Source organism: Pteropus vampyrus, unplaced genomic scaffold, assembly GCF_000151845.1.
Source record: "Pteropus vampyrus isolate Shadow unplaced genomic scaffold, Pvam_2.0 Scaffold68, whole genome shotgun sequence".
Classification (NCBI taxonomy): domain Eukaryota; kingdom Metazoa; phylum Chordata; class Mammalia; order Chiroptera; family Pteropodidae; genus Pteropus; species Pteropus vampyrus.
Window position 1 is genome coordinate 1,368,640 of NW_011888849.1, and position 21,717 is coordinate 1,390,356.

Consider the following 21,717-nt stretch of genomic DNA (forward strand, 5'->3'; position numbering starts at 1 on the left):
GGGGGGGACACATGATCATCTCAAGTCAAAGAACACTAACCAACTCATTTTATGAGGTATTCTCATACCAAAACCAGACAAAGACATCACCAGAAAATAACAGAATCCCTCTAATGAATACACATGCAAAAATCCTAAATAAAATACTAGGAAACAGAATCCTAGTATTCTGTTTATATAAGGATTATATCTTATGACCAAGTGGGATTTATCTCACAAATGCAAAGTTGGGTTTACATCTGAAAATTAATGTAATACACCATATCAATATAATGAAGAAAAAACCACGATTATTTCAAAAGCTGCAGTAAAAGGATCTGAGAAAACTCAACACTCCTTCATAATGAAAACATTCAAATTAGGAAGAGAAGAGAACTTCCTCAACCTGATAAATTCCCATAGCAGTGTATGAGAGTACCAACTGTTCCACAACCTCACCAACACATGGCACGGTCATCCTTTTATAATTTTAGCATTCTAATATTGTGGTAGTTTAATGATGTGATTTAAATTTGTACTTCTCTTTTTTTATTGAAATGATTTAAAATTTTTTCCCCCGTCTACCTCCTCCTTCCTCCCTTCCTTCTGGTAACCACTAGTCCATTGTCCATGTCCCTGAGTCTCTGTTTGTCCTGTTCATTTGTTGCTTTTAGGTTTATATCCCACATATAAGTGATATCATGTGATTTTCAACTTTTTCTGTCTGGCTTATTTCGCTTAGTATGATTATTTCAAAGTCTATCCATGTTGTTGCAAATAGCAGTATTTCATCTCTTCTTATGGGGGAGTAATACTCCATTGTATATATGCACCACAGCTTCTTTATCCAATCATCTATCATAGGACACTTTGGTTGCTTCCATGTCCTGGGCACTGTGAATAATGCTATGAACATTGGTGTGCAAATATCTTTAAATATGCACTTTTCTAACTACTGATATTAAGCATTTTTTTTTCATATGCTTATTTGCCCTCTGCATATCTTCTTTTGTGAAGTACCTATTTTTAATTGGGTTGTTTGCTTTCTTATCATTCAGTTTTAAAGACTTCTTTTATACATTCTAGATGCAATTTTTATCAGACATGTGATTTGCAAATATTTTCTCCCCATTTATGACTTTTTTCATTCCCTAATAGTCTGAAGACCAGATGTTCTCAAATTTGATGAAATCCAATTTAATTTTTTTCTTTTATGTATTATGTTTTGGAATAGTATCTAAGAAATCTTTGCCTAACCTAAAGTCATGTAGATTTTCTCCTATAATTGCTAAGTTTCATAGTTTTGCACTTTATATTTGAAATGCACTTTGAGTTAATTTTTAAATATGATGCAAAGTTCATCATTTTGTATATGGATATCCAATTGTTCCACCATTATTTTAAAAGACTTTTTCTAATGAATTGCCTTTGCATCTTTGTCAAAAATGAATTGAGCATATGTGGGAAACTATTTACGGAGTCTCTATTCAGTTTCACTGATCTATTTATCTACCTTTTTTTTAACCTTAGTTTATACTTTATTTTTTTTATTTTTTAATTTATTTTTTATTATAGTGACATTGGTTAACAAAATCCAGTAAGTTTCAGGTGTACAATTCAACAGTAAGGCATGTGTGTTGTGTATATATATATATATATATATAGTATTGTGTTCATCACCCATAGTTAGATTTTTCTTTCACCACATACTTGACCCCTTTTACCCAATCTACCTCCCCCTACCCCTCACCTTCTATAACCACTAGTCCTTTGTCCATGTCCAAGAGTGTTTGCCCTGTTTGTTTGTTGCTTTTAGGTTTATATCCTACATATAAGTCATATCATGTGATTTTTAGCATGATTATCTCGAGGTCCATCCATGTTGTCACATCTCTTCTTATGGCTGAGTCATGTTCCATTGTATATATTTACCACAGCTTCTTTAGCCAGTCATTTATCATAAGACACTTTGGTTGCTTCCATGTCCTGGCCACTGTGAATAATGCTGCTATGAACATCAGTGTGCAAATATCTTTTGGGATATGGGTTTTCAAGTCTCTGGGGTAAATATCCAGGAGTGGGATTGCTGGGTCATATGGTAGATAAATTCTTAGTTTTTTGAGGAACCTCCATACTGTTTTCCATAGTGGCTGTACCAATTTACAGTTCCGCCAGCAATGTATGAGGGTTCCTCTTTCTCCACATTCTCTCCAACACGTTATTACTTGTCCTGTTGAGAGTAGCTATTCTAACAGGTGTGAGGTGGTATCTCATTGTGGTTTTGATTTGCATTTTCCTAATAGCTAGTGATGTTGAGCACACTTTCATGTTTGTTGGCCATCTATATGTCTTCTTGGGAGGTCCTCTGCCCATTTTTTAATGGGACTGTTTATTTTTTGTTGTTGTTATTGAGTTGTATGAGTTCTTTGTATATTTTGGATATTAGGCCCTTAACAGAGGCATTGCTTGCAGATATTTATCTATCTTGATGTTAGTTATCACACTGTCTTGATTATTGTAGCTTTTATAATAAATCTTTAAACCAAGTAGTATAAGTCTTCCAACTCTGTTCATTTTTTCCCATTATTTTGGCTATTCTAGGTCCTTCGCATTTCCTTATGCATTTTAGAATCACCTTTTCGATTTCTATACACACACACACACAAAAAAAAAATTCTGAGATTTTTACTGGGATTGCCTTGAATCTAAAGACCAATTTGAGGGAAACAGACATCTTAACAATATCAAGTCTTTTTATCCATGAGTACATCATATGTATGAATTTATTTAGGTCCTCTTTAATTTTATCAACAGTGTTTGTCATTTTCACATACAAGTCTTTCACATCTTTTGTCAGATTTATTTCATATTTTTATTATATCAATTTTTAATTACTTGACTGTTCCTTGCTATCATAAAAACACATGGGTTTTTGAACACTGATACGGTATCCCACATCCCTGCTAAACTCACTTATCAGTTCTAGTAACTTTTCCATAGATTGCATATGATTTTCTCTATAAATTACCACATTGTCTGCAAAGACAGTTGTCTAATCCACGTTTTTTCTTGTCTTATTATACTGGCAAGGACCTCCAGGTACACTGCTGAATAGAAATGGTGCAAATCAACATCCTCGATTTAATCCTGATTTTAGGAGGAAAGCATTCAGTCCTTCACCATTAAGTACAATGTTAGCTATAGGTTTTTCATAGATGCCTTATTTCGGGCTAACTCTGTTCCATTCCTAGTTTCTGAGGGTTTGTATCAGAAATGTTAGATTTGTGGATGCTTTCTCTGCAGCTATTAAGATGATATACAACTTTTCATAGTTTAATATGAATCACACTGATTCATTTTTCAAATGTTAAGCCAACATGCTTTCTTGAAATCAGTCTCATTTGATCATAACACATTATTCTTTTTATATACTGTTGGATTTAATTTGCTAAAATTTTGTTTAAAGTATTTTTATCTGTGTTTACAAGTAATATTGGTCTATAGTTTCCTTTTCCAGAAATGTCTTTGTTTAGTATCAGGTTAATGTTGACCTCAAAATAATCCCCTTCTCTTCAATTTTCTGGAAGAATTTTTATAGAATTGGTATCAAATTTTCCTTAAATGCTGTAAAATTCACTAGTACTGCCACCTGGGCCCACAGTTTCCTTTTGGGGAAGGTTTTATATAGCAAACTCAACTTCTTTAATTGATATAGGTCTATTCAGTTATCTATTTCTTCTTAAATAAACTTTGATATTTTACATCTTTCGAGGAATTTGTCCATTTCTTCTAACTTGCCATATATACTGGAATGAAGTTGTTCATAATATTCCTTTATTATCTTTTTAAATATTTGTAGAATTTGTAGTGATGTGACCTCTCGTTCCTGATACTGGGAATTGGTAATTCCTGATAATTGGCATCTCTTCCCTTTTTTCCCCTAGAGGCTTATCAATTTTAGTGGTCTAAAAGATCCAGGTTTTGGTTTCAATTATTTTCTCAATTGTTTTTCTGTTTTCTATTAGTTTCCACTCTGATGTTTATTATCTCCTTGCTTTGGCTTTTCTGAATATCATTTGCTCTTCACTTTCTAGTTTAAGTTAGAAGGTGAGGCCATTGACTTGAAACTATTCATTTCCAGTAGAGGTGTTCAGCACTATAAATTTCTAAGTATTCTTTAGCTGTATCCCACAAATTCTGATATGTTGTCTTCATTTTATTCAGTTCAAAATACTTTCCAATTTCTCTTCTAATTTCTTCTTTCACCCATGGGTTATTTAAATATATGTTATTCAGTTTCCCAATATTTAGGAATTGTCCATATTTTTTTAAATTATTAATTTCTAATGTAATTCCATTGTGGTCAAAGAACCATACTGTATGCCAGGCACTGTGAAGAGTGTTTACATGCTTCTCATTTAATACTTTGACTTCCCCCAGGAAGTCAGATCTGATAAGGGAATTAGGAAAAGGTCAGGCTAAAAAAGTCTGCCACAGAAAAATAATAGCAATAACAACATAAGCCTACAGGCCAGCTAAAAGGTAACTGGGAAATAACAAAAATTAATCTTAATACTGAAATATTTAAGGATGAGTTGATGTCTGGGATTTGCTTCAAAATAATCCAGGGTGAGAGAGAATGGATAGGGGAAAATATCAAATGAGACTGGCCAGGGGATGCACTGAAGCTAGATGTGTTCTTAGTACTTCATTACACTATTTTACTTTTTAAAACATTTCAATTTTACCATAACGAAGGGTTTGTTAGATTTTAATATTAGCACTTCTTTCAGTGTAACCTAAGGGAAAAAATAGTAGTGGCTTAAACACTGTTCAAGAGAAAGAACTGCTAGCAGTGCTGTATTTGGTAGAAATCTGCTGGTAAATGAGAAGTGACAAGTGTATATATAGAATATGAATCACTGGAGTTAGCCAAAGAGTGTGGGTTTCCACAAAGTAAGCAGGTGACACAATTGCCCAGCAAAACAGAAGGATAACAGCATAAACATATATATATTCTATGTGTGAATGTCACAAAAGTCTCTCAATATATTTCAAATTTTTCTTCTAAGTTAATTTCATCTTTTTTCAAGGATACTACTAGCATATTTTCCAAGATGAAGTGTCTCCTTCATAATCAATACTATATATACCGTATTTTTTCAGTTTCACCGTGCAATCAATAAAGCTTCCTTTTAATCTATGATTTCCACTTTTATTACCAATCGTACAATTTTATGAAAAGAAATAATTATGATGGAAAATTAAGAAAATGCACTAATCATGCTTATCATAACAGAGCAAGAACATCATGTAACCAAGTTTATCAGGTGCGTACCATTTGCTTGGTATTAGGGATACAACGCTGAACAAATAGGGGAGGTCCCTAATGTCCTGGGATTCTTGAGCGTCTAAACATCCATTCCTAACCAGTGTACAAATAAGGAAATCAAGGTCCAGAAAGATTAAATGATTTTTGCCCATAAATGCACACTTCATCAGTGGTAGGACTAGGGCAAAACCAAGGCCTCTGGACTCTCAAGGTAGGTGGCTTTACATAATAACTTGAACTGGTTTCACTTTATATTTCATCCACAGGTCCACAAAACATAAGAGCGCTCTATTTCTAGAAAGTGGCTCCTGAAGAAAATAATAATGACAAAGCACAATCAGTCCTAAGTTCCCTAAGGGAACCATTTCATTATCATCACTGCGAAAGATGAAGCCTAATATTTATAAGGCACTTACTCCTGAAGAGTGCATAACCTAATTTTAAAGACCAGCACAGTGTCGGGCTAATATTCTATTATTAGGGTAGCAGATACTCAGTCTGGAATATTCATTACCTAGGATTATATTTTTAAGGGTGGAGATCCTTTTTTAAAATAAACAGGAAAAGTAATGCAAAATTAATGAAACTTTCGTAAATAAGTAAAAGCTTCTCTGGCTTGCCGGGTGAGCGCACGATCACACCAGCGCGTTCCAGAGCATCGGCTCCTCCCCTCCAGCCCACATTCCCCGCTCTCCCACCCCCGCCGCGCGGCAGGATGATGGTGACCGCGTCTCCCGCTCAATTTCAATTCTCCCACGCCCGCGGCCGCCCGGCACGCCAGGGTATCCACCTGCGCGCACCTCTGCATATCAGTCACGCTCGGTGCCAGTAGTTAACCTTCATTCCCAGCACCGCCGCGGCCAAAGTGCCTTCAGCCCAGCCGCGAACAGGGAGCCCGGCAGGCCCAAGACCCGGCAGCGAACACTAGGAGGTATCGCGGCTCCCGGGGTCAGAGGTGCCGCCGTAGCCACACCCACAGCCTGCGCGGTGACAGCTCCCGCAGCTGAGGCAGGCCGTGCCGACAGGTGCAGCACCCCTTCCGCCCCGCCCCAGCCGGGCGGGGGTCCCAAACCTCCGCCCCGGACCGCCCCCGCCCGCCTCCGCGTGCACCACCTGTCGGGCCGTCCCGCCCGGCTCTTGACGAGCGGCCGACCAGGGCAGTTTGAGTCCCAGGGGGATGAGGGCTTTACCGGAGGGTGGGCCCCACGCAGGCGGTGTCGGTGCTCTCGATCTCCTGCAAGATCCGCTCATGCTCCGGGACGGTGCCCACTCCCTCGCCGCTCTCCGCCATCTTGGCTGGAAGCTGAGGAGCCGGCGAGGCGCGGCGCCGAGCGGACGGCGGGAGCGAGCGGCACGCGGCGCGAGCGCGGGGGGGCGGGGAAAGGGGCGGGGCGGGGGCGAGCGGAGCCGGGAAGGCGGCCGGCGGGCGCGCCACCCATCCCCGCGTCCAGGCCCTGGCACCTGCTGAAGGCCAAGGTGCTGACTTGGGTGGGGTGGACTAGATACTCGTCGCCTCCCGCTCTCCCCCGCCACTTGCCCCCAGTTGCTGTCTAGTGACTAGCCTGGCTTTAACATATAATTTTGTTTTCTGTGTGCCGGACCCTCCCTCTGCTACGTGCTGGGAATACCTCAGTAATGACGGAGGTTGACAATCAAATAAGCACCCTCAATCTATAACAAAAGCTATGAGAGCATTTAACAAGGAGGCCTGATGTACTCTGGGTGGTGAAGAATCAGGGAAAGGAAAACGTACACCCAAGAAAAGCAAAATTGTGTGTGGGAGTAAGATTTATTTTAGGAACGAACCAGGAAAATCCCAGCTGACCACCAAGACGACCACTCTGGGTGGATTCATGTCCCTCCCCACAGGAAGTTCACAGAGGCCAGTCAACTTGAAAATACAGCGCTAGAAAAATTAAATGATGAAGAACTATGACACTTAGCAAAGATGCAAGAGAGACCCAAGGCAACATGTGATATGCCAAAGTCCTTGAACCCAAGTTCCCCCAAGTTGCTATAGCTGGGATGAGGAGGGGTGGAAGCTCTTGAGAAGAAAGGGGCTCAGAGATGGGAAAAGACAGGTGGATGGCTTGGTCAAAGGTACTAATGTAGAAGAGTTCTGTTTAATGACATGCTTGTGGGACACTGAGTAAACCAGCTTGTCATAAAGCATCAACTGAGGATAATTAATTGGGAAGAGGGTCATAACCCCTAAAGGACAACGATTTTCTGTTCTCCATTAATCCAGGGCTCTAAAATGCCTTTGAGTCAACCAAGCTCTTTACTATCCAGCTGTGTAACTCACCCCTTTCAGTGAGCTTTCACTAAAAGCCTATTTCTATCCTCTTCCCCAACCCCATACAAAAATCCTGGGAGGTGATCTAATAGTTAAAAGCATGAGCTCTGAAGACAGATATCTTCCATTTAATTCCTGGCTCCTTCGCTTCACAGCTGGGTGACATTGGGCAAAAACCTAATCTCTTTATATTTCAGTTTCCCCATCTGTAAATGACCATAGAGTAGTGTCATGTTGCTGTCCCATATTGTATTAGTTTTCTACTGTCACTATAACAAATTACCACAAACTTAGTAGCTTAAAACAATTCAAATTTATTATCTTACAGTTCTGTAGATTAGAAGTTTGACACGGATTTCCTTGAGCTAAAATCCAGGTGTTCCTTCTAGTCTAAGAAAGAATTCATTTCCTTACCTTTTCTGGCTTCTAGAGACCACCCACATTCCTTGGTTCATGGCCTCAGTCTTTAAAACCAGCAACACTGCATGTCTTTGACCATTCTTCTGTAGTCACATCTCTCTCTGACTCTGACCTAAGCCAGAAAAGGTTCTCTGCTTTAAGGACTCAGGTAATTAGGTTGGACCCAACCATATAATTCTGGATAATCATCTATCTCAAGGTCTTAACCTTAATCACATCTGTAACATCCTTTTTGTCATGTAAAATAATAAATTTACATGTTCTAGGGATTAGGATGTGAACATCTTAGGAGAGCTATTATTCTGCCTGCCATACTTAGTAAATCCAATAAAAATTACTGACATATAAAAGTACCTTCCTTCTATTAATCTGAAATATCTCTCCTCCCAGGAAAATTCAACTCAAATTTATTTCCTTTGTAGAGATTACCCAACTAATCACGACCTTCTCTGCTTACTCTAGATTCAATTTAGCACATTTATCCACACCACCACTGACTGTTTTAATAGTTTGAGCTTGTTTTGATTAGTTCTTTTTCATACATTTGGGAGTTTCGTTTGTTTTTGTACACTTAAGCCCCAGGGAACAAAAATGCCACTGATGTCAGCACATACTTGCTTAGAAGACCAAGGAAGATCTGCTACATACAACTGCTCATTGTACCAAGAAAACCCATCACACGCCTGTTTCCACTGTCTTGATAGTACAGGAGAATCCAGATCATCTCTGGGAAATCCCACTTTCTTGAGTTGCAAGTATATGTAGAAATAAAAAGATCTCTTCCCAAGTCCATCAGCACTATCATACCATGTTAAGGTTCTTAAGTTCAGAGAAGACTTTTCTTTTTTAATTTTGCAATTTCCTATAGTTCCTCATAGAGTTATGTACTTGGCCAAGAGAAAGCTGGAGGGGTTTTGAAACCAGACATCACTGAAGCTTTGAAGCCATTGGAAAGAATTCAGGATGAATTGGAAAGGAGCATTCCAAACAGGTCTGAGCATAAGGTAGGAGTTTGATTAATCTGTGATTGGTAATAATTAAGAATTAGAACAATATCAAATTGTAAAGTTAGTTTCTTCAAACTTGCTCTTTATACATGACATTAAATATAATATCATATAATATGGTTGTATTCAGTTGCCTTATTAGAAATCTGTAGCACTAACAAAATGTTGCCTCAAATTCCCTAAGCCCACTTTTATCAAGAGTTTCAATACAAGAAACAATATTTATGGACTTTTGTTAGAAGATATAAACTTCATCCATTCCTCTGGTTATTTAAAATTGTATCCTTGGATCAAGCCAAACCCCTGTACTCCAGTGTTTTGGCCCTTCATGCCATTGGTTTTTACTCAGTAGTAAAAAACAATTTTTTTTCTTGGGTGACTGCCTCTCCAGTTACTGAGGCACCACCATCTGGTGGTTTTTAGCACATCTGAATTGCAGGTTCAGCTCTTAAGAGGGGGAAATAAATTTTTTGAAAATTTAACCTGAAACTGAAACATAAGAAATGAATACAAATTTTATACCCTCCTACAAAGAGAATAAAAAGCCAGTTGTCTCTGCAGGAAAGGGCAGATGCTCTTAGGTCAGTCGATATGCACAACCAGAATTCATTGCTCTGAAGCAAAAAGCAAGGTAAAACACAGGCCAGCTTCTTATTTGGCAGCTGTCTCTTGACAGGGCGTTCCTTTCCTGAGCATTCATCCAGACCTTTTCCCTTTCTCATTACCAATTCTGATGCCATCTATCCAAATCCAGTTCCAGATGCCTCTGCGCTGGGGAGCCAGCCTTGCTTAGGCACTCCTCACTCCTGTCCTGTTTCAACACCCACCCACAGAGATTACCTCAACATAAGCAGCAGTATTTTCTCTGCAGTTCAAGTCAAGATGGGAGGAAGTCCATATACCACTTCTCCTTCTGAAACAGCTTTTGCTGGTTCCCTTTGTGACTTCTGACAGTTCCGTTAGTATCTGAAGATTTTTGCCAAGAATTTAAAGCTAAATGTCCTAAATAACTATATATTAATTATAGACATAGATATAACAAAAACATAAATGTGCCCCCCAAAAGGTTATTCGAAAGTGAAATATTTCTAAAGGCCCTAAAATAAAGAATTTCAGCTACAGGCCAAAATAAAAACCATAATAGCTATTTATTGAGCACTATTTGCTAAGACTTTTATATCAACTAATTTAATCTTTACTAATTTAATCAGTAATTTAATTAAGTTAATGCTAATTTCACTAAGATCTAATTTAAATCCTGTGGGGGTACTTTTACTATCTCCAAATTAATTTGAAGAAACCAAGACTTACAGAGATTAAGCCACTTGTCCAAGGCTACACAAAAGTGAGTTGGAGAAGATGGACCTATTAACCAGTTCCTGTTTTTACCATTAATAAAAAACTCAGCTAAGAATGTTCCAATGTTGTTTTACCCAAGGGGTAAATGATTTAATCAGGTAGTAGAGCACAGATAGGCAGATTGCACATGCATATTGAGTTATATTTCAGGCAATGGATATTGACTTCTAGAGATCCACTAAAAATCTCTCTTCGGGACTCCTGGGTGGGGAAAGATACACCAGGAAGACAGGCAAGGCAGGAGATGTATTCTGTGTCCAGTGTGAAACTAACCAGCATTTAACTTGTAAATAACTTAGTCATTAATGACTTATACTTTGAGCCACTTGTCTTGAGACTAATAACCAATCTTGGAAAAGCCTCTGCCTCAGAAGACCATAGAATGCAGCTGCCCTGGTCTGGCATTTAACTGCTTGAGTTCAGATTCCAACTTATCTTTTACTAGATTTTGGGTGCTAGGAGAGTTACTTAACTTGTATAAGCCTCAGTCTCTTTAAGTGTGAATTAAGAACAATAATAGTTCCTAACTCACCAAGTTGTGTGATGATTAAAAGAGATAATATATGCATAATATTTAGTACAGAGTTCAATCAACATTAGTACTGGAAGCTAGGATTATCGGGCATTTATTATTCAAACAGGAACCCCAGAATTTAGCTTCCTCATGATAAAATAAGAATAATCTAGACACATAAATGTTTTTTTAATCATTAAAAATATTCTAACTGTGTGTCAGGGTTCTTTGAACCTGAACTTCATTTTTTTCTGCATGCTCAATTCATGGAAACTGCCTGATATTTGTTTCCTGATGTGGAGGGGAAAATGGAACCATATCTGGCTTATACTCTTGGTTCCTGATCCACTTTAGTGATCTTTCCAGATCTTGCCTCTCAGTCAAGTGCCTCCTCATTGTCCTTGGAGGAAGTGTTCATCCTTTGAGGCACATATTGTGATAGTAAGCAAATTGCTGAGTCTGTCTCCACCTCCAGGCACAGGAACAGTGTCTGTATTGTTTACTGCCCAACCCAGTTAATAGCCGTTAAATGAATGATCCACATGCAGATACTTGGATGTTAAGTTAATGTTGTAAATGTATGTTTCAGGAGGTAGGGTGCAACTCTACAAAAAGATTCCCTTCCCTACTTCTGGAAATCCTATAACTGACTTCCTGATCATCTTCTCAAGACTTTGCTAATATAATTCAGATGTTTCTTGAATAGTTTAAGAGCCTTCATTATATAATTGTAGAACTGTATCAAAATGTAAAGTGCAGGCAGTCTTTATACATTGGCTCTAGTAAACTATTCCGGTTGCCTTTTACCCACTCTCTGGGGATATCTTGACAGCCGCACTCCTCCAGCTCCTGCTTTTTGGTGCAGTGACCCCACGTGGCCACACTCTGTAAGTGCAAGAGAATATCAATAGCCTGCACAAGCCTGGGAGGATTCCAGCTGCAAAACTGTGTCCAGGAATCTGTTGTCCCATAAAGATCTGGACCCCACAGTGGAGAACAAAAGAAGGAAATTTGAAATTGAAGCCAAATAAAATCAGTTTTTCTAAAATTTTGAACTTCTCAGTCCTCAGAGAAGTTCAAAAATAATTAGCCCTGGGTTATCAGCCCCGGGGTTCTGTTTATTCAACAACTGGTTATTGAATGCTTGCTGTGTGGCAGGCTCTGTGCTAAGCTCAGACTAGTTGGCTCATTTGTGTGTGGCCTAAGCAGTTGCACTTGGCTTAATGCTCTGCCATCACCATCTTTTAATTCTTAATAATTTTTAAATGAGAGGCTGCATTTTCATTTTGTATTAGGTCCTGTAAATTATGTCACTACTCCTGCCCTCAGAATAATGACCTGAAAGTACCATTAGCTTACTCATCCCAAAGCTAAATATTTTAAAGTCCACTGAGCCATTAAAGAGCAATATTCATTTCTCTGAGTTCCATTTTCCTCTTTCCTTCCTCTTTTTCCCCCAGCTTATCCCACCATTTTCTCTCTCCTCTTTCCCTTTCCTCATTGCTAGTATTTTATTCTTCATCCTATTCAATGCACTCTCTATTCCTCACTCCCCACTTAGCTTTCCTTTATTGCCTTTGCCCTTTCTCCCTCACCTCTCACTTGTCCTACTTTTCCTTTTATTCTCTCAGCAAAATCAATTTAGAAATGTAACTAATGTGATATAATGATAGTAAAAGCTAACATTTCCTCCCCGGCCACTATCTATAAAATAACATCCCTATCCTTCACCCTGTTTTGTTATTCTTTATAGCACTTATTAACAATTATTTATTTATTTATTTCTAGCTCTATTCAATAAAATACAAGCTCCCTGTGAACAAGAAATTTCTAGGTCTCGATCTCACTATATCAACAAGACCATTGGCCATCCTAGACTATCCTAGCCACATTGCAGATGCTCCATAAATATTTATTGAATGAATGAATGAATGAATGAGTATTTGCTGTGTATGAGGCATTACATTAAATACATTTCATGCCTAATTCATGTAACCCTTTCAATAGCTGCATTAGTAAGTACAGAGGCAAAATTTGAACTCATGTCCTTCCAGCTCCAGAGCCCATTCACTTAACTGCTAAATAAACAAAACTATCTCCTTGGTTGGTATACTTGGTCCCTAAATATTAAAATTTTTTTAACTTCTCTCTAGTGATGTACTGAAGATCAAATAGTTCATGACATCATTTAAATGTTCAGTGAAAATTTAGCAACTGCACAGCTCATTCTCATCAGGGCCCCCAGGCTTTCCTGAGGTGCTGCAGATATAGCAGGCCTCAGTCATGGTTAGGCCCACATTTACTTCTGAATAGTTTCTCTGGACTCCATTTTATATTCACAACATGAAGTACACTATACCACTCTCACTAGAGATTAAATGAGGTCATGATATTATAATATGAAATATAATTATTAGTAGTAAATTAGTAGTAGTAGTAGTAGTAAATATGGTTTGAAAAAGGGCTATCTCCCTCCCCTATATATTATACAACCAAAATAAAATTTACATTAATCAATATTTCCCATGCTCTCAGAATTTCAAGATATCGAAATAATATTAGTATATATTATTAAATTATACTGGAATATGTATCACAGATGCAAATTAGAGATGATTATAATAGCTAATATTTATTAAGTATTTACAATGTGCTAGGCAGTCATTGTGCTAAGCACTTCATATACTTTAACCATTTAAGATAAGTTCTATTATAATCTCCATTTCACAGTTTCAGAAACTACAGCCAAAATCAAACAACTAATAAATTTAGACCTTTGATCTAAATCAGTATACTTAATGGAATGCACTTTAATAGAAATCTTACATGTCTGAAGCTATAAACAGCAGGAGAATTCTAGAATGTCTACAGCTGAATTTGACTAGTCATATTTTTTAGTATGTCATCCTAAAATTTTATTGTGTATACAATTTAGGTTGTTAGTTGTTTTTTTAATGTTTTCTGTCTTTTTCTAAAAGTATATTATCTTCGTTCCTAAAAACATTAAAGTCAAAGAAATAACAATATCCTGTTTCCTCTTAAACTAGTAAAATTTCATGGTCAGCTTTTGGAAAAGAGCCCAAGAGAGTCTGTGAATACAAGTGTAAAACAATTATGTTATCATAAAACAATTACAAAAATTTCTTCTGGTACGTCATCTGGTACAATTCCCCCTTCCTCCTATTTTTCCCAGCTCTCTTCAGAGCTTTCTTTGGATATGTCCCTTTTCTCTACCTCCCACTGACTTTGCAGTTCCCTTTAATGTGTCCATGATATTCTTATCTCAGGTTCAGCTACAGCAACAAGACACACTATTACTTTTGAACCCAAATTGGTTCAGACATGCTGTGACTTCAGAACCTGTTCAAAGAGGCTAACAACATAGCTGCAGGACTCCAAGAGGCATAATAAAGCCCACGCTACGCCTAGGTTGGAGTCAGGATCCATGGAGGGCAAGGCCTGGCAGCCGGAAGTTCTAGTATAAATGTGGTAAATGTTATGAACACTACTGCCCTATCCTAATACTACAGCTGCCACCACTAATTTACCAGAACCACTTTCAGCATGAGATTCAGGCAACCACTACCAAGGCATTTGGAGTTGCTATGCTAGTTGAGAGCTACTGACCATCCTTATTCAAGGAAGTTGGTAATGCTGAATAAGGCTGGTACTAGTAGTTTCCTTTAGTGTGGCTCCAGACAGCCATGAAGCTTACCAGGGAAAGCCCCTTAAAGGAGGAGCTAGCAAGGAGCTGGGCTTATCTAGGCCAAAATGGAGGAACTGGAGTGAAAATCAGAAAACCTAAAGAGAATGAGAAAATCCAGTATAAATTAACACGTATTGCTAACATGATGAAAACACTGATGCCCAGGGCAAAAGGATTAGGGCAGCAACACTAATTCCAGACCCAGCCTGCTGGTGAGTCAGCCTACCAACAATCTGCCAGTCAGAAGATTTTGAATACCCAAAGCAAAGCCATGCTAGGACAATGCAGGCACCTGCTAGGACATTTCTCCCTTTTCTCTTAAATTCAATCATCATGGCTAACATCAAATTCCACTGTCCACCCTGGAATTTTATTCTACAATTCAACTGTTATAGCTATCTGAGATGTCTTTAACAGGTATTTCATTGGCAACACAAACAAACCACGGGAAAAGCTTAGTGCCTCAGTTTTCCCCTAAAACTATCTCTGCTTTAAATGGACAGCAGTCCCATTTCACACAGAGAATAAAAACAAAACACAGGACTTCAGCGCTGATTTTTCATTTTTCCACCAAAACAAACAGGCCAACAGGGCTGATCGAAGGCCCCATTAGAGGAAACAGGCAGGAGACAGGCTGGACCATCTGAGAAGCTTACTCTGGAAGCAGCCAAGTATGAAGTCAGGAGGTAGGGGGAATGCAGCCTAGGCTGGATGAAAGAGACTATGGGCCATTGATAATACCTGATGGCATAATTCTAGGTCTCAGCAACCCCCTCAGGTGGAGGAGACCCATTCTCCTAGATAATGTATGTGGGTGAGTGTGCCAGGAAGGCTTGCACACTCTGTGAAAGAGGGCTGTTGAGCCATCTTTAGATGACATTGGTAAAAAACATGAGTCACTGAGTTCTCGGTGCTCCCCTTGTTAGAAAATCCAACCCCACCTGGCCCTGATCTGAACATTGACCTTCAGCAGGGCACCTCAGATTCCCTACCTGAAAAACAAGGTGGGCAGGGAGAGGACATTAACAGAGTTTAGGATTTCACAACAGAAAATGTTTGATGAAGCAATGCCTTTCTTCTGTGACAGGGAAAAATAAATAGAACTCTTAGATGTTCTCTCCACCTCAATTCTAAGGTGCAGGGTTTTCCCTGAGACTATTTCTCTCCTGTATTCCTAGCCCCATCCACTCAGTGTCCTAACTCTTCCCCCAGTGTCCATTCCCAGGGCTCACGGCAGGGACTCTGCAGCCCTATGGGCCAATCTCCCTCTAGCCAAAACCCCTTCTCCACCCTCTTTGCCTTTAGAGCTTGTAGTTATTTAAATATTCCACCCGTTCCTCTTCTTCTCTGAAGGATGACTTTCTCTCTGGACTGCCTTCTTTCTTTTCTCTTTTCTTAAAATTTTTAATTAAGTTTATTGGGGTAACATTGGTTAATACAATTATATAATTTTCAGGTGTACATTATCATTTGACATCTGTATATTCTATTGTGTGTTTACCACCCAAAGTCCAGTTTCCTTCAGCTACCATATATTTGATCCCCTTTACCCACTTCACCCTCCCCTTAAACTCTATATTTGATCCCCTTTACCACATCTACCTCCACTTGCCTCCCCTACCCCACTAGTAACACCTAGTCCATAGTCCTCTGGTAACCACTAGCCTATAGTCCATGTCCATGAGTCTCTATTTGTTTGTCTTGCTCATTTGTTGCTTTTAGTTTATATCCCACATATAAGTGACACCATGTGATTTTCAACTTTTTCTATCTGCCTTATTTCGCTTAGCATAATTATCTCAAGGTCCATCCATGTTGTCACAAATGGCAGTATTTCATCTCTTCTTATGGCTGAGTAATATTCCATTGTATATATGTACCACAGCTTCGTTAGCCATTTATCTATCGTAGGACACTTTGGTTACTTCCATGTCCTGGCCACTGTGAATAATGCTGCTATGAACATCGGTGTACAAATATCTTTTTGGATATGGGTTTTCAAGTCTTTGGGGTAAATGCCCAGTAGTGGGATTGCTGGATCATATGATAGATCAATTCTTAGTTTTTTGAGGAACCTCCATACTGTTTTCCATAGTGGCTGTACCAATTTGCATGGACCGTCTTTTTTCTTTTGCCTCACAAAGTCTCCGTTAGCTCATACAAATTAGTTCAACAAATATTTATCTAGCTACTATGTGCCAGGCACAGTGGAAGCTTCTGCAGAGGATACAGAGATAAAAGGAAGACACAGGTCCTGCCTTCAGGAATCTTTAGCCTGAAAATGGTTATAATACAAAACACATACACACACACACACACACACACACACACACACACACACACACACACACGAGTCAGAATAAATGCCCTGGATTCTTTGGGGCTTCCAAGAATAGAATGTTCACATCTGATTGGGAAAGAACAGACAAAAGAACCTTTGAGTTGTGCCTTGCAAGATGGGCTGGATTTTGGCAGGCAGAGGTCAGAGTAGATAATAATAAAGGAAAGGAACCATGAGCACAAGGAGGAAGAAAATCTCAGAGCACACTATCAAATAGTAAACACTCCAGTTTTGCTAAAATGGAAGTCTTGCCTTTATTTTCCAACCTTCATATTTGGTCATATGAGCTGATGTATTCCATAAGAACAATGGAACAGAGAGTTGACACTGGAATATTGATAAATGCATAGGTATGTGTAGAAAGGCATAAAATGCCAGCCTAAAAATTCTTCATCTAATCAGTGATTTTAGCACCATTAGAGGAAAACTAATTTTGGCTAATATTGTCCCAGATAAAGGCTTGTTAGGAACTCTATGTCTATCCTCCAAAATAACATTGGGGTATTTTAACAGTAGCCCTTGGAAAAGAATGCTCTCGTCCCTCATTTAATAACCCAAACACAAAGCTAACAGTGGGCATTCCAGGTCCACTGGTGGTGGTGACAGGACAGCACCTGTGGAAAATATTTGTGCAGACTTTACTTTTGCGGGTGATGCTGGGAGAGTGCTGTGACTACCAGATACAAACTAATCATTTTCTCTTCAGAAAGACCAGGTACAACATTGAAGATCTTTTCTCTAAGAACAAAAGATAGAAGAGATCTAAGAACCAAAGTGGGTCTAATGCCAGAGGAAGACTAGCGGATAGATCCAAGGGTAGATGAAGTTTGTGGTTGTTGGCCAGGGTCGTGACACCAGGGGAGAGATGGGAAGAGTCAGGGGTTGAGGCAGAGGGCTCTGAAGCAGCCATGACAGCAGAGCCCACAGTAACTAACACATCCAGTCCCCCTTCACTTGTTGTTCCTTCTCTTGTTTCCCTTTAGACTTCTGACCTAGCCACCAGGCCAATGCACAAGTTTGCTGGTACAATATAAAGCACATTCCATATGAAAAAAATTATTGAGTCTCTCATTAATAAATAGCTCTGGTCTCTTCTACCTATTGACTAGGGTAAAAATTACTTGCCCTTCTTCATATGATGCCCAGATAAAATGAAGGTGTCAGGAACAGTTATAATAAGTTGTAAGTATTTTGCAACTGATATGGATAATCTAAGAATCGACCAAATATCAATAGCTTCCCATGCCTGCAACACTTGAAAGTCATTTCTATTTTTGAAGAGATCCAAAACATATTTAATGAAAAGTCAAATTTAAATACTTGGGAGAAATTTATTCAGATTTAAACTGCAGTGAATTTCAAAGCACTTGGCCCTGGGACCTTACTGAGAATGAGGAGACGACACCAAAAAAAAAAAAAGTCTTTTCTCTTAATCTGCAAATATTAGTCAACAAATATTTATTGACTGTCACTATCTCATTCAGTGATTGCCATCCCGTTCCCACACTGATAGGTGTCAGATACAGACAGTCAGAAAGAGTTAAATGTTAAAAGCTGCCCTTTTTAACACATAGAAACATTGTCTTTCATTTTAATTCTGTTCTGGAACTGTGTATGTTAATCCCCATATTACCAAAGAAGCTATTTTTAAGTCTTATGTGGAAATAAAAAAATATATATGAGAGGTCACCAGACACTTGAAGAGCAACAACTCTTTTTTTTACAACTCATATCTACCCAAATCTAAATCGGTTTCATTGAAATGTCTAATTGTTCTCCATGTTTTTTACTAAGCAATATTTTAGAGAAAATAATTGAAACTTCATATACATGAGATGGAATATCTATTTGGAGATGGCATTAGGCCATTTTTGATCACTTGAAAGTCATTTCTATTTTTTCACTTCGGGGTGATGAATCCGAAAACAAATATAATGTCAAAAAAAAGTGGATTATTTACTTATTACTTATCGTAATTTCTCTTAAGATAATAAAACTTTGAGATTAAATGTATATAGCATTGAAACTATTTCTCAAAACTATTTTTTATTCTGTTATAGAGAAAAGTATAAAAAGAAGTAAATAAGGCTACCTTATCACCATTAAAGAAGAAACAATAAAATACAAAGGAGCCCTACCTTAGAGTAGCTTCAATGGGCAGCTCAAAAGACTGAATCTCAGCCAGGACATTCTCATAGGTTTGATCTGGGTCTTCTTCGAACATTGCTCCACATGCCCCTGATTTTCCAGCTGCAGACATCAGACTTTGAGTTCAAAACAGTTGTAATTTATATAAGACATGTAATTTTCCTTATAATTATTATAAGGGTTCTCTGTTCACCTAGAGTAGCTGCAAAAACTGAGCTCGCTGTCTGACTTCATGCTATCAAAATCCTTGCTTCCAAGAATGTTGCACAGCTGTTGCTGTCCTGTCTCTACTTATAACATTTTACTTATTATTAACCTTGACACAGTTCAGAAAGTTCCTGCTTGATGCCTGCTATATTTATTTAGTTGTTTCTCAAAGATAGTAACTATGAACTTGGTAAGAATTAGAACCATTACACTATAAAAAGTTATTAAATATAATTGATTTGTTAGAGCACATATTTTAATATTATTTATGCTAAATACCTAATTAGAGCTATGTTCCTAGTCATTCCTGCAACTATACCCTTCCACACAAACCCAAGCATGTAGCTTGTCCGAAAAAAAATGTAACGTCCTATAGGATATAATTTTGGGGTCGCTGGGCTAGTTTCTTGGTTCCTCATCTCCTTCACTTCTCCATCCTACCCACTGCCGTGTGAAGTTCCTCCATTACAGAGCCTTTCCCTCCTTTTGTCCCCTATTTAAATACAAATTCTCTTGGAAGCAGTTAGATTTTAGTTACTTAGGCCTCACTGTGGATGAGTTTGCCAGATCTCTTCTGCAAACTGGGTTTTGATGAGGAGTGAGAAAGCATGAAGATCTCAGAATATTAAAGGGGACTGGTTGCCACTGAGAGAAAGAAAGAATACAGGAAGCAGAGGCCCAAAATATCAAGGGAAAATGTGGCCTACAGCCAGTCCCAAGTAGAACTAAAATATTAAATGAATGTGTATTTCCCATTACCATTTGCACTAGATCTTCCACAGCTCTAAGTTTAACCTCATGCTTTCCTGCCCAGTACTAGAGAATAAGTATTTAAAGGGATGGATAGGGATATTCTTCCATATGTATCTATTTTTTAAGCTTTCATGAAATTTTATAACATTGCTCTAAAAAAAGAGTTCTTCCTCCTAAAAATGTAGTATTCCTATATGGCATACAAGGCACATGTCATAAATTGCATCCACTTTTCACTTCTCCCTGTATCCATACCCTTGCCAGTGCCTCACTGCAGGCACAGTGTGCCTCTGTGCTCCATGACTTTGGGCTTAGCCATGTGACTTCTACTGTCCAATGATATATAAGCTGAAGTGACAGCATGTGATCTCCAAGCCTAGAAAGGCCTCAGACATTTCTTCTTGCCCTCTTGCACCTCTGCCATTACCTGAGAAAAACATGCCCTTGTTACCTTGCTGGTCCAAAAAGGATGAGAGATATATGAAGCAAAGTCATCCCCACTGATCCACAAAACCACAGGGAAAAGCACCTATTCCCATCCAGCTGCAGCCGCCTAAAGCAGAGCTGCCCACCCAAGCCCAGGCTAGATTAGCCTTGCCCCACATGACCCGCAGACACAGGAACGACAATAAGCAATTGTTGTTTTCAGCCACTAAATGATGCGGTATGCAGCAATAGCAAACCAATGCAGCATCCTTCACTTCAGCCCCACTAAGAGGCTCAATTTCTTAGCTCTAGAGTGTCCCTCCACAGAAGGAAGGAAGAAATGCAACAGGAGTATACCTAACTCCAGTTCCCCCAAGAGGAAGGGGTGATGCCCTCCTTTAAGACTACACAAAACAGTGCTTTTCTATCTTGTGTTAAAGTCATAAAGTCATTTATGTGCAAGGTTTTTAATTTATATCAAATTATCAGATTGTTTTAGAGCAGAATATCTACTTGATTCACATTGGTATAACTCATAACACTTAACTCATTGCTCTGTATACAGTAAGTGCTCAAGAAATGCTTATTGAATGAATGAGTGAATGATAGCAAAAGCTAGAAGCTAAGAGCTACCTTTGACTTGTGAGAAAATGTTGGTCCAAGTTAGGTAAAAAATCTGACAATTCAAGATTGAATTTATCAGAATCTGACAGTACGCAAATACAAGATGACAAATACCTCTGCCCATAAGAGAGCTTTGGTCATCATTATACTATATCATAGAGAACAAATTCATAGGTAATGCCACATAACCATGAACATAAAAGAGTGATGACCCATTCAGCCTTAAATATCACATAGTTAAAAAAATGGAGTCTTCTCCCGCATTACCCCAATTTTTATTTTTTAAGTTTCCAAACTGACAGAAGCCATGCAAGATGAATATAATGAATAGCCATATACTCTTCCTCTGATTCACCAATTGTTAACATTTCGCCACATTTGCTCTTTCTTTCTGTTTATTCAAGTGGAATATGTAATATAGACATATGCTTTTAATATACATAATGAGAAATTTGTATTAATTTAGATAGAGTATTTTTAGAATAGTGTAATACCATACTACAAAGTAGTAAATAAACAAACCATAATAGCTTTGACTTATTGTTACTGCATGACCCTGTTCCTACTACACAGCCCCGTCATCCTTTTCCTGTACAGCCAGCCCC

The 21,717-nt window shown here is 38.5% G+C and overlaps 1 protein-coding gene across 2 annotated transcripts in view; it reads right to left on the reverse strand.

The window, feature by feature from the left end:
- The window catches only part of EXOC6 (exocyst complex component 6), a 175,533-nt gene extending 168,859 nt beyond the window's left edge, over positions 1-6,674 (reverse strand). The window contains exon 1 of one of the 2 annotated variants that reach the window (XM_011361567.2): positions 6,502-6,674. In XM_011361567.2, coding sequence (XP_011359869.1) covers positions 6,502-6,602 — 101 coding nt within the window. In that variant the 5' untranslated portion in view covers positions 6,603-6,674. The remainder of the gene's footprint in view (positions 1-6,501) is intronic. The other variant, XM_011361566.2, reaches the window with a different exon arrangement.
- Between the last annotated feature and the right edge of the window lie 15,043 nt (positions 6,675-21,717).